Source organism: Juglans regia, chromosome 4, assembly GCF_001411555.2.
Source record: "Juglans regia cultivar Chandler chromosome 4, Walnut 2.0, whole genome shotgun sequence".
In the NCBI taxonomy this organism is placed as follows: Eukaryota; Viridiplantae; Streptophyta; class Magnoliopsida; order Fagales; family Juglandaceae; genus Juglans; species Juglans regia.
In genome coordinates, this window is record NC_049904.1 from 29,059,721 (window position 1) to 29,073,421 (window position 13,701).

Here is a 13,701-nt window from a genome sequence, read left to right on the forward strand (position 1 = left end):
TGTCATTATCACACGCAATTTCTATCTCTTCTTAGAAGCCAAGACACGTTCCCATCAAATCCATCACTTCTTTCTGGGAAAATGCAACGCCCTCTGTAAAAGTAGTAGAAATATAACCGATGGAAGTCTTGCAAAACATCCAAGTCTTACAAGGGTTCTTAAATTGTACGGAAACTACAAAAGTCCTCGTCTTTTTTCCTTCATAGCCGCCATCGATGGACCCAGAGGAGTTCATAGATCTCTTTGATTTTTACTGGTTCGGCCTCAAAATCTTCAAGAAACAACTACCAAATCTACAGAATTCATCCGACTTCGAAGCAAACACAGATCATCAAATTCAAGAAAACCCGCGAAAATCACAGATTTCTCGCGTCCCAACCCTCCATAGAAGGGCCCTGAGTGACCAATTGAGCTCCAAAGCAAGCTTCAATTGCGGTTCTATGTCACTAGATACAGCCCTTCTCTCACCAAAGCTCCGTACCATCCATTCTGGAAAAGAAATCACGGAACCGGAGAAAATTAAATCTACAGGTCTTCAAGTATCGTCCAAGAAGAAGGTCACAGGTATTAGAAAGAAGAGAGGCGAAACAAAGAGCCTGTCTGCCCTTGAATTTGAAGAGCTAAAAGGGTTTATGGATCTGGGTTTTGTTTTCTCAGAAGAAGATAGGAATTCAAGCTTGGCTTCAGTCGTTCCTGGGTTGCAAAGATTTGGGAAGAAAGATGAGGAAGAAGATGCTGTTGATGAATCTGCAACTTCAAGGCCCTATCTTTCTGAAGCTTGGGAGGTTTTGGATAGAAGAAAGTCACAAAACTCATTGATGAATTGGAAAATCCCTACCTTGAGCGATGACATTGACATGAAAAATAATCTGAAATGGTGGGCTCACACCGTTGCTTCCATTAGATGATGAAAATATGGTTCCAAGTTTTGGTCTCTTTTTGTTTTTTTTTGTTTTTCATTTTTTTTTCCAATTTTGGTTTATACTTTATACATTGCTGTAAATGTAAATAAAAGCTAGAAACAACTATATCAGACTTTTCTTCCCTCATTGTATCAGATTTTGTTGTATTGGGGTTTCAAACGGACCCCATCAAATTATCAATCACTTGTCATCCTATATCCGAACTTTAAACCTAAAATACAAGAGATCATATAAATACATAAAATAGATTTTATAACGTATAAAATGTTTTTTTTCTGTAAAACTTTGTACATCATTGTTATGTACATAGATTCTGAAATACTATAAATTGAAGATGCGCCACCCATGTAATTTCCGGTAGAGTTTGAACTTTGAAATGGTTCTTGTGCACATAACAGAAGAAAGCAAAGGAAAAAAATAAAAATGGAAATTATAAATAAATTAATAATTTCCTCCTCCTTCCAGTCTTCCACAGTCGGTTTTGACCGTTAGTTGGTGCGCTGCCTCCAATTCAAAGGAGTCACGAATAGTCAAACTGTAGGAAAATTCGAAGTAAAGAGGATGGATGCTATTCTCATTTCGATTCAGGCCCGTGGAAAGTAGGAAACCACTTCCGCCCACTGTGCACACCCCAGTGCGGCGAAATACTGTAGTGGTGCAGCAAAAAGCTTTTGTGTTTTGACTTTTGAGGCAGGCTCAAGGCTTCATCTTTCGCCTCTCATTGACAGGTGGTTGTGTTTTTAGTAGGAGAAATGATATCTGCGCAAGCGCAATAGGGTGTAAGAAATTGTCTTGGTTCCGAATTCGTGATTTTTTTTTAGTGATAAAAAATATTCTTTAATAATATAGTGATTTTTTTTAAAATATTTATGGTAATTAAAAAATTACATAAAAAAATTGAAAAGAAAAATAAAAAAGTGAAGTGTGCTTTTCGAGACACACATTCAGGAGTCAGGACATATTTTTAATAAGTATAGTTTTGCTCTTATTAAAAAAAATGATAGATATGAAATTTATATTTAAAAAAAAATTAATTTTTTAATAATAAATCTAAAAAAAATATATTTTAAGAAATAGAACGTTGAAACGAGCCCACAGTAGTGTAGAGTAGAGGGCTGAAGTGAAGAGTAGTTCATCATGAACTCCCCATCCTACATTGTTGGAGTACCATGAAGCTCAGGCAAAACACAGAGCAAAAAAATAAAATAAAATGAAGTGGTATGTCCGATAACAGCACACGAGACCTATGTCGGATAATGGTGCTAAGTAATGGGGAGATTTGGTGACGCGAGGGGTGGGAGAGATGGCATAGGGATGCATGGCTGGAGCCATAACTCTTCCCTCCGCCTTAAGACAGAAGACACAAGTAATATATGCATATTTGGGTTTTGCTTTGCCGCTTGTTTGACTTCAATTGAGAAAAGCAAAACAGTATTTGAAGAGTATCAAGGCAACTTCAATCCCTGGAGAGTTTCTAACTTTCAACACATATACCCTGTTATTTGAGTAATAGTCCCAAGTACTTTATGTACAAGATCAATAACTTTAGATTGAGGGTCATCCAACAAGTGCTTGTTGAGGAAAACAAGTTGGGACGGTACCAAAATATACCTACAGAGGAGTTTCCCAATTCAAGTATAGGGAACATCACACGCTTATTAGGCCCCCACACAATTTGGATGTGCTAATACCTCTCCTACAAACGATTGCTATACTTGTAACGATAACAGTATTTTGAGTCCAGGGAAGTATAGAGAATCTCTACAACTACAAGGAAACAGACAATTATTTTTCAATGTACTCATGATCTATAAATAGTATTTCATGTCTTTAATGGAGTATCCCCAGCAAATATAACTAGTACAACTGAAGTTCCAATGGGTGGACAGTGAAAACTCTCAACAACAAGGAAATATAAAATCAAAAAGACGGAAAGGAAAGAGAAACTCTACGTATCGTGGCTCAAACAATGTTGCAGCCTTGAAAATGAAATTTATAGACATAACCTAATACTTACATAAGGTATAAAAAGGAGGAAGAATTTCTCGTTGCATTACCAGCCACATTAACAACAAAGCAGTAAAGAATAGCCCGATCAGGTGCTAAGTTGTCAGAGTGGCAACGTCTATAATCTGAAACCTCAAATCTTCAGGGCCTAAATGTGTGAAGACCTATCTAGGCAGTGTTTCTATGTGTACATCAATATAATGCCGGAAACCACATGATGCACCAGCTACACCATGCAAGCGTGAAAAATGACGATGCTCAAGAAGAACATTTACGTTTTTTTTTTTTTTTTTTTTTACACCCATATCAGAACATATTCACACGAAAAAACCATGGGAGCACAAAACCTATTACCAGGCATGCCATCAGAAAGTTACAGAATGGCTGTCCACGCCAACATCCTCGACCCCTGTTTGAGGGGTTACTACTTCCACCTATGGATCTCCTTCCATTCCATTCCTCCATAAATCCGTTATCCCCAACACCAGTAATATTTTTTGCAGTCTTACCACATATTTCACACAATCTGCATGCACAAATGAAAGAATGAATCGGTGTAAGTAGTGAATTCTAACACTAGCTTCTTGTTCAAAGCACTTTGCCATGAGTCCATCATAAGTGAGATAATTTCAGGATACATCAGTTAATCATAAAACTAGATTAAAACTCAGGAACTTGAGTCACGATCAAAAATTAGTTTTCCAGTCATTTCAGAAAATTTTTAACTGCTCCCTTCATACACATTTGGGTGCACCAGTGTGTCAATCTGATTAACAGATCATTATTGTACTACATGACCAATGCATTACATAGAAGAGTATCTTGATTTGTAGGTATACAAGTATATTAAATGCAAGAGAGGACAACACTTGTAGAAAGAGCATTGCATGATTTACAAGAATGGAACGAGAACAAATTGTCTTTATGTACAAATCCATTTTAACTGACTATAAATTACCAAAAGGTGGTTGAAGGGTTTCATGCATACATTTTATACAACATCATGCAACATGGAACTCTGCTTAGAAGAGACAATGGCAATAAAAATCCAAAAGTAAACAGTACCAATAATTTAAATATTAATAGAAGAGGCGAATCTATGATATTTAGAGGCTCCTTCCCAAGACCTCTTACACGAGTCATTGAGAGTTGAAGCCCCTCAAGTAGAAATAGGCCTCTTCTATAATTGATACTGTGAGAAAGCATATGCCCCTTTTACCAATGATAAAGTAGCAAAGAAGCATTACACTAAGATCAGCATAGTCTATGCTGTCATGCTTGCATCTTTATAACTCAATGCTTCATAATTATTCCAAGAAACTAAATCATACTATACAATTTAGAAGTTCATCCTAATTACAGTAAAGTATGAGTTGTTTTGATGTTACAAGCTAAGTATTTTGGATGACGACACTGCAACAGATCTTATTCCCAATTACAGCAAAACCCCAACTAAACAGGTGATGAGCGAGAAAGGCCCCACTCAAAGAAAGGCGGAAATTTAGAGAAAAAAAAAGGCAGAAATTAAAGATCAATGTCTAAGATTAGAAATTAGTAAACACAAGAAAGACAGTAAGATTCTGAATCTTGGATGAAAGGGAGCACCAGTGAATAGATCGCAAAAACTCAGCCTTATGACATGCAAATATGCAATCTCAACACCCTCAAATGCCTTTCTTAAATTATTCACAGCTTAATCAACAAATTTTCACCTTTAAATCTGACATTTTTAATGAAAAACAAAACACTAATTCTTAAGCCTAATGAATTAGGGCAAGATAAGTGGGGAGAATATCTTGTATTGTAATTACATGCCACAGGATCTTTTAAGGTCAACGTCTTAATCAAGTGGCAGCTTCTGGACCTTGTTCTCGAAGTCCAAACTTAAGAAAGCAAAAAAATGGAAAAAAAAAAAAAAATCAACGGACAAATCAAGCATTAACCGTCAAAGGAAGTATTATCAAAATAAAGAACACATAAGAAGACGGTCAAGGTTGCTAATTTGAGGTCAAATTCAAACACTAACATATTATATTTTCCCCACCAAATTTGAGCAAAACAAAAGGGGAGAAACGAATACCTGTTCCCTCTTATCTTAAACCATGCTTCGGCACAGTAACCATGCGCAATGCCAAGTTCCTCTTTACACCCGCAACCGAGCTGAATTAAATCCATCATTGTCATCATATTAACATCACCAGTAATCCTTACAGTCACATGAGATGATTGCTCAGATCCCAAATGGCAAATCCTACAAACCCATTCCACATCCAGATTCTCAACAAACCCTTTACCGCTGCTGCACTTCATATCAATCACACACGAAGTCTTCTCTGGTTCAGACACCGTTTTATTCACCTCTTTGGTAGATACCTTGCTCAACACCGGTTCGCTAATTCTTGCTTCCAATCCCCTATCATCTCCACCAACACCCAGAGCCTCATTTGAATTAATGACAATTACAATTTCAGGCACAATCCCACCACCCAAAGTGCTCGAATCTTCATTTGCCCCTCTACCAACTTCATGCGGTACATCACTGCCACCACACTGATCAATGTCCTCCTGATTGACTACTTGTTCGTGTCCGTTCATTATCACCTCACTTGACCCCAACTCAGTACCCAATGCCTCCAAAGCTCCATTTCCTCCAGTAACACATGCAGAATCCCTCTCCTCTGAATTCAAGGAAATCATAGACTCAGACGCCACCCCATTAACCGAACTGCTAGAATTCTCACTCCTCCCTCGATCAAACTGACCCGCTAGTACCGTGTCCTCCTCCTGATCCATCACCAAACAAAAATTTCTCCACCACTACGTCGAATTTCCAAACTTTCTCACAAAAACCACCAGCAGTATTATTGTCTCTATATGCATCAAAATTGAATAAGCAACATTGATCTCTATGAATAAGAGCATGGACAATGTAACCAAACATAACGTGTCTAAACCTACTCTTGGTAATCACAACACAGTCAATTCAAGCTCATTAACAGTTAGCACATTGTAAGCTCCAAAAAGGTAAAGTACATACAGATCGGAATCCAAGAAACCAAACACCCCGAAAAAGAGCTCCAATCAACAGCTAAGATATGAAAATCTGAAAAATAAAATAACATTAAAAGTGGGAGATCGAGATTTCTCTCCACTACCAACTGCAACAACCGTACTAAATGCTCTCTGCGTGTTTGTTAAAAAGAGATTTCAATTATTGTCATTGAAAAAGAATAAAAAAGAAGAGGGTAGTGTGAGGTAAGGTGAAGAAAGGGCTTGAATTGGAATGGATGCGTTACTTCCGTTTCGTTCTCGAGAGAGAAGCAGGGGATTACTGTTACTGCAACCGTGCAACGCGTTTTTTCGCTTCCATTGCCTTTTGAGTCCTAACAAATTTCTGCTCTTTTGGGGTTTTCGGGCGACGTTTTGATTCTTGAATGGACAAAGTACCAGAAAACCTGTGTGAGTGCATTTTTCAGATTCATTTTATAATTAATTAGTTATTTATTCTTGCCTTCTTTTCTAACCCAAAAAAAATTATTTTTTGAATCTGATTTGTATTTTATGTCCCAAATTATTAACGTTAGTTTTTACAAACTATTTCATCTCAACTAATCATTATAATTTTTTTAAATTTTCACATAAAATATAATAAATAATTCAACTTTTTTAAATTTTAAAATAAAAATTATATTAAAAAATTATATTTTAATAATATTTTATTCAACTTCATCTCATCTCATCTCATCTCGTTTGTATAACCAAATAAGACCTAAATCAAATAATGACATCTCTTTCGACCCTGATTGCAAGTATAAATGAAAATAAATGAGCTGATATAATATTTACAATAAAGTTGTATTGTAATGATAAGTGAGTTACAACTTTTTAATATATGTTGATTTTAATAATTTAGAGGAAAAAGATTTAATTTGAGGATATAAAATATATCTATTTATTTAACAAAGTTCGAAACTCATTTTCTTTCATTTGCAGTTGTGTAGTCGTCTCACAAATCTTGCAAAATATCTAGCATTACTTTTTATTTTATTTTATTACATGTAATCGCATAACAATACTAATAGCCAAGCAATTCAACTTCGTGATGTATATTTGAAAAATATGAGAGAAGTCTTTCTCGTTGCATGCAGTTGCACTCTAATTATGCAAGAAAGGGGTTCTTCCCAATTATTGCCGTGGATCAGAAAGAAAGCTCGATATCAAATAAAAGTAAAAATGGGTTGGAAAACCCATAATCACTGTCATTGTATTATGGAGTTAGGTTGTGTTTGGTTGTTCAGCTTCATTCCAACCAAATTCAACTCATCTCAAATTAATTATTGATGAGATCCATTACTTTTTAAACTTTCTATAAAAAAAATTAAATTTATCTCAACCTACTTCATAACATTTTGATTTAAAAATTAAACTCATCTCAACTTCAAAAAGTTAAACCCAACTCAATGTAATCCACAAAATATTACTATTCACAATTCAACTCATTTCATCTCAACATCTATACGTAGCCTCAAAAATGTTCTTTGTGTTGATGGCGGCCCATCTTGAAACTAGATGGCAGTCTTGGCTCATTTTGCAAGCTTAGAACAAGAAGGATGAATCCATTTGACCATTTCGGCCAGTTGAAGAGTATGGAATAGTCGAGTCGGTGTTTGTGTATAGCATCTATTCTAATGAAGTACAAAACTCATTTACAGTTGAACTTGGAAGGAAAAATTGAACTTGTTGTCACCGAGGTCCAGAAAGCTCCATTGCTTCGATTATAAATGAAGATTCTTGATGAGCATCACTGTTAATTCTGGAAAAACTAGAAGCCCTTGCCTCACAAAGGTTGGTTCCACTTTGTGAATCCTCTGTATATCCTGACTGCTCAACAAGACCTTCCAAGACCTTCAAAACTTCCGACATCTTTGGCCGGAGGTTGGGATGCGACTGAGTACACTGCAGAGCCACCTCTACTACTTTCTCCAGCTGTAGTGCATTGAAGCATTCCCTTAGATCCCTATCTACTAGCATTTCCAGCCTCTTCTCCTCATGCAATGTTCTAACCTGAATTGTTCAACTAATATTTAGATGCAAAAACTGATGCCCAAATGCAAGATAAAACATTATCTTATGCAGCTTCGACACTTACAGAAGGGATGAGAGACAATTTAATTTTTATGGAGTTGCTTTGGAGGAATCTATCTCATAAAGACAAAAAAATATATACTAAACTACGTGAAGAAAGAATAAAATCTTATACAAATTGAAAATTGGAAGAAACTTATGTACCGGACCACTTGGAAAAAAATCCAAAATACGGGCAAAGAAAAGTGTAACTCATGCACCTCATTAATCAGTAAACTATGCAGTAAGACCAAAGACATTTCACATGATTCTGCCATGACTATAACAAATATACTGAAAATAAAAAATCTACTCACCCAGTCAAGAATCATCCCTTTCTGAACTTGACCATTTCCACCATCTAATGTCTTTTGCCCTGTTATGAGTTCCAACAGTAGTATGCCAAATCCAAAAACGTCTGTTTTTTCAGAAGATTGTCCAGTCGAAAGATACTCTGGGGCAATGTGTCCTACTGTGCCACGAACTGCAGTAGTGACGTGTGAATCCCTCTGGTCTAACAGCTTAGCAAGACCAAAATCCCCAACTACAGCTTCAAAACTTTCGTCAAGCAAAATGTTTGCAGCTTTGACATCCCTGTGAATTATTCTTGGATTACACTGTTCATGCAAGTATAGAAGCCCGCGGGCAGCTCCAACCGCTATCCTCATTCGTCTGTTCCAATCCAAAGTGGGCTTTTCTCGACGAGTGTCTACCAATAAGAGGCAAGCATTTAGGAATCAGCAAGAGGAATAAGAGAAAAGCTGCAGTTTGGTATAGCTTTGATTGAAACAAGAGCGCATAGATGATATAGATTCCAAGTCCAGGGAATTCAAGATTGAAACCATGAATGAGATATTGTTAACTGACCAATTGTTAAACCGCATGCATTTTGAAAATGTGATGCAACAACAAAACTTAAAGGTTTCTACATTGATAACGACTTTTTCGTACCATAAAACTGATATTCAAAAAGGCTTTAAATGAAACCGCATGAGATATCTATTACGTGTTTCCTCTAGAATAATTCAAATCGTTATCTTAGGGATGATCATTTTCTGAAATAATTTTCAAGGGGAAAAAAGATTCTCACTCACTGAAAAGATCAGTAACTAAAAGGTTGAGCTTTCCTCAAATATTACAAATTACAGTTGAGAAGCACCATTTTGAACAAGTTCTTTCACAGAGAGAGAGAGAGAGAGTGAGATAAGCACAGCAAGCCAATATGGAACACACCTCTCAAGCGGTCAGCAACACTCCCATTTGGCATATAAGGATAAACTAGCAACCTTTCATCAGAGGACATACAAAATCCATACAAGCGTAAGAGATTTCGATGCAGAGCCAAGCCAATCATTTCAACTTCAGTTTGAAACTGCACTTCTCCCGTGTAATTTGGATCTTTCAGCCTCTTGACAGCAACCACTGACCTATTCGGAAGATATCCAATATAAACCACTCCAAATCCACCTTGCCCTATGATGTTTTTGGGACTAAAATTTCCGGTGGCATTTTGCAGTTCACGAAACGTAAACCTCTTGAGTTGACTAATATCAAATTCATAATCTTGCTGCACTGAAAATATCAATTTATGAGCAAATTTGAATCCTCATAGCTTCTTACAATCCCAGTCATCTACTTGCTTGATGGAAAATGCCTTAGTTTAGGAAGTACCATAAGATGTAAAGAGAAGCCGAGATCTGTTCCAATGCACCCAACAGACAAGCAGCATCACAGAAACCACAAATGCACAACTGATGCTAACAGCAACAGAAAGCACCCACTGATGATGACTACCGACTTTCTTAAATAAACCTGTATCTGAAATTAAATTATCATGCATATGCATCCATATCGATTCAAGAAATCACTGGCAAAATGTGTTTGACAGTTTGCATCAACAGACCATTTATCGGTTGTGAAACACCCATGCAAACTTGTGTTGATGAAGAAGTGCAAAGAAAGTTATTCCCTGCAATACTGCAATGAAAAACATGAAAACCGTCAAACAGCCAAAATATCATATCAGGAAGAATTTCAAAAAAAATTATTTTTTTGAACCGTCAACAAAAAATGAAGAAAGCATTCTTGCCAGTGTAAAAAAAATAAAAATTATCAACTGCTTAGCACAACATGCTACGCTAGATTTTTTTTCCCTCTTGGAGGAGGATTGGCCCTTTCTGCCATTAATAAGCCTTCCTACTGGGGAGCGCAAAGAGAAGGGCTTTGATGGATGAGCTCAACATTCTGGGATATATACATAGATTTTCTAGTAAGGAGATTGCATAAATATACATACATAAATACATATATATATATATTGCTACTATATTGGTTTAGCACTAACATCATTTTTCTTGTTTAATTATTTCTGATAAAATAACACAGATGCGTTCAAAACAAACTCCCCAAATGATGGTTCAATGCATAGGATCACTTGCATATCAGAAACTAAGTAAAATCAGTAAAAACAAATTATGAAGCCAAAAGAGGACCTTATATAAAGGCAATAGAATGGCATGATCTTAAAATATTGTGTTGGAGCAGGTGAAATAGCTCAACTAGTATGTAAGCCCGCACCTAAAATAAGTCCATTGTTAGGTGTTTGTTCTTGACAAATTGATCAGCCATTGATGTAGGACAGTGTCACTTGATAAAATAACTTGGCATAAAAGCAGTAACTATGGACTGGAAATATAATAGTCTTTATTGTTAAAAAAAAATTCCTCTTTTCACGAAACACCTCACCTGTAGCCTTTCGCTAGTATTTTTGGAGTGGGACCGCTGAGATTATTAAATGATAAATCCCTATGAATACAGTGAAAAATGATTAAAATCCTTTTAAGAAAGTTATGAGAGAAAGCGTAATTGAAATCTGATGGAACACATACAAGTATGAAAGACCTGTGAGATTAGAAACAGTTTTGGGAATCTGGCCCGATAACTTATTTCTACTGAGCTGCCTGGAATTTTTGCATGGGAGAGGTTTAGAGAACATATGTTTAGAGAGAACAAAATATTAAAATGAATAGGAATACAGGTGCCTACATTATGAGAATACTCACAAGTAACTTAGATGCGTTAGAGACCCCAAAGAGTCTGGAATTTCTCCATCAAACTGGTTACCCGAGAGGTCAAGAGTCTGAAGCTCTGAAAGCTTTCCTATGTCGGGTGGGATGGGACCAGATAACTGATTGTTCCGCAATAACCTGCAGCAAGAAATAGAAAAAATCAATTGGTGAATGCAACATTTATTCCATCCTTTTCGCAGCTACACAACAAAAGATTTGCACAATAATTTCAGTTCATCAAGCAACTAATAGAAAAGAACACCTTTTATATCATAAGCTTGTGAAATCACCAATTGTCTCAAAAGCTTACGTTGATGGCCGGAAGAGATAGATTTTGTTTTACATCTTAACACCCCCTCAATGAGTAAATCCAACATGTGAAATATTTAATTAAATGGAGTAAAGTGTAAAGTTAACGTTCGAACTTAAGACCTCTACTCTAATACCATGTGAAATCACCGTTTGCCCTAAACATAAAAATTGATGGGAAGATGTAGATTTTATTATTTATTTTATATCTTAACAAAGCCTCCAATGAACTGTGAACATGATCATCTGTACATAAGACCTACTACCATTATTTCTAGAAAAACCAGGTCTCCTAGCCTACATTAAACACCTCATAGCGCATTTACCGCGAGCATTGCATCAACATTTACAATCTAAAAGATGATCCAACATGGTCGGGAATATTACATTGTGAGAATTCATTCTTGCCTTGGTTACTGAAACCAATAATTGAAGGTCCCAAATCACTGAATCAGCCATATTGAAAAATATTAAGTTAAAATATATAAGTGAAAATTAATAGCTTATTGAACTATAACCAAGTAGGCAATAGAAATAGACAATCTGTTGGTGCCATGAATCAGCAGAATGCCAAGAACTCTTACATTGCCCGAAGATGACTCAAGTTCCCAACACTTGGCGAAAACGTTCCCGATAAGCCCATATTGGCCATCTCACTACCATCATCAATAGAAAACAAGTAACATTAGAAACGCATTTAAGATTTTAAACAGACATCCTAACCAATAAAACCCTTCACACTGAAAAGTAACGGAACTCCCTCCCCAAAACAGAAGAAGACATACAGACCGAAAAAAAAGCAATGAGCAATTTTTTACTTCCATACCCACTCTTAAGCTGCCAAGAAAGCCAAAGGGGGTAAAAACAAGAAGACATATAGCCGTTTTCAATTCTTCAGTTCAGTTCCCAAATGTCAAAATCAGGGTATACTTTATATAACAAGCCTTCTTTTTAACTATGGTGGTAAGTATCCGCCTTTATGTAGCCAAGGTCAAAGGTTCAAATTATGGTAGAGAAAAGAAGGAAAGGCATGACGTATAAACACACCACATTTTCTTATTTGAAATTTTCTCGGTGACTAAACAGGAGCAATAATGTGATGGCAGAATGGGGAACACTCACAGGGAAACAACGAAACCTTCGGCAGAGCAAGCGATCATGTTCCACGTGCAAGGATCAACAGAGTTAATATCCCACCCAGCCATCACATGCAACTCGTCCTTGATCTTACTCTTCACCGCCATCAGAGCAGCCACTGCTTCATCCAAAAATGACAGATTCAGCACAAACGACACAGATAAAAAGAAAAGATATCAATGCACGAATATCAAGAGAAGAAAAAAGCAAGGCATCCCGCATGTATTTGTTTCTTGAAGACCCGCGTGGGACATACCCTCATAGCTAACACCCTTGGGTGAAAGAAGACTGTCGGTATCAGCGGCAATCATTGGCATCCAAAAGAAGTTAAGAAGGAAGAAATACCCAAAACCCAGCATTACACATTCCATGGAAAAAAACTGCAAAAGTTAAAGAAACGCACAAACTTTCAGTTCCGAAAAACTTTCCTGGTATCTTAGTACTGGCGTTTCCAGAGTCTTTAGAGTTCAGACTGACAGTATAATACTATGATCCAAAAGTTCATCCTCCATTCATTGAACTTCGAATGGGGGAACCCTTTCTGGAATCTCGCTTGCCTGGGGAAGCTAACAATTTTTTTATTGTTTTCAATCGAAGGGATAGTAGTTGTCTAATTGTGAGGAGCTCGAGATTTGGGAAGTGGACGGGGGTTGTCGGCTGGTTTTTTCAGTTTAAAATGCGGTTGATTTTGTGTTGTTGGGTTGAACGGTTGGTTTCTGGTCTAGATGTGCGTGGGCATGTTTAAGCCGTTTGATTCTTTGACTTTGACTAGGAATGGGCCCAGCTGTAACGTGGCTCGAGTCTGGGATTGTTCAACGTTCGTCATGGCGCCAAGTTTGGTATACGTTGCCGTTGTTTTGGACTTTTAGGGTGAGGCACAGTTCTGCAACCACGACGTCGTTTTCGTTTGTTCTTTGCTATTTTATCTTTTCATGTCTTTTCCTCCACTGCAGTTCTTAAATAATGTAAGGTAATCGATTTCATATGATATCCTATTCCTCGAAGTTTAAAAAAGTCAATCTGCTTTTAACCTATTTAATTTTGTTTTTTTAAAAGTAATTTAAGTTTGGTTTCTCTCGAGATTTTATATTATTTTACGTTTTAAAATTATAAAAAATATATAAAATAAATTA

General features: G+C 36.6%; 3 protein-coding genes across 3 annotated transcripts; 1 reads left to right on the forward strand and 2 right to left on the reverse strand.

The window, feature by feature from the left end:
• Nucleotides 1–215: 215 nt before the first annotated feature.
• On the forward strand, nt 216–908 carry LOC109013194. Its single transcript, XM_018995187.2, has one exon. The coding sequence runs from the start codon at nt 216–218 to the stop codon at nt 906–908; it is 693 nt and encodes a 230-aa protein (XP_018850732.2).
• Nucleotides 909–3,206: 2,298 nt separating this feature from the next.
• On the reverse strand, nt 3,207–6,387 carry LOC109013186. Its single transcript, XM_018995178.2, has 2 exons — nt 5,011–6,387; nt 3,207–3,456 (listed from the first exon to the last, which is right to left on the reverse strand). The coding sequence occupies exons 1-2, from the start codon at nt 5,721–5,723 to the stop codon at nt 3,237–3,239; spliced, it is 933 nt and encodes a 310-aa protein (XP_018850723.1). The 5' UTR covers nt 5,724–6,387; the 3' UTR covers nt 3,207–3,236.
• A 989-nt stretch (nt 6,388–7,376) lies between these two features.
• On the reverse strand, nt 7,377–13,132 carry LOC109013187 (probable LRR receptor-like serine/threonine-protein kinase At5g45780). The gene is made up of 11 exons (XM_018995179.2): nt 12,825–13,132; nt 12,554–12,686; nt 12,016–12,087; nt 11,117–11,260; nt 10,943–11,014; nt 10,800–10,859; nt 9,958–10,031; nt 9,726–9,872; nt 9,288–9,626; nt 8,372–8,763; nt 7,377–7,994 (listed from the first exon to the last, which is right to left on the reverse strand). The coding sequence occupies exons 1-11, from the start codon at nt 12,937–12,939 to the stop codon at nt 7,674–7,676; spliced, it is 1,869 nt and encodes a 622-aa protein (XP_018850724.1). The 5' UTR covers nt 12,940–13,132; the 3' UTR covers nt 7,377–7,673.
• Between the last annotated feature and the right edge of the window lie 569 nt (nt 13,133–13,701).

Excerpts from the sequence above, each read along its gene's own strand:
- LOC109013194 (XM_018995187.2), top strand. The coding sequence starts at position 216 with ATGGACCCAGAGGAGTTCATAGATCTCTTTGATTTTTACTGGTTCGGC.
- LOC109013186 (XM_018995178.2), bottom strand. The coding sequence starts at position 5,723 with ATGGATCAGGAGGAGGACACGGTACTAGCGGGTCAGTTTGATCGAGGG. Across the intron at positions 3,457-5,010 it reads TTTAAGATAAGAGGGAACAG|ATTGTGTGAAATATGTGGTA; the intron begins GTATTCGTTTCT and ends TTGTGCATGCAG.
- LOC109013187 (XM_018995179.2), bottom strand. The coding sequence starts at position 12,939 with ATGGAATGTGTAATGCTGGGTTTTGGGTATTTCTTCCTTCTTAACTTC. Across the intron at positions 11,261-12,015 it reads TTGAGTCATCTTCGGGCAAT|GTTATTGCGGAACAATCAGT; the intron begins GTAAGAGTTCTT and ends TTCTTGCTGCAG. Across the intron at positions 10,032-10,799 it reads ATACTAGCGAAAGGCTACAG|TATTGCAGGGAATAACTTTC; the intron begins GTGAGGTGTTTC and ends TTTTCATTGCAG.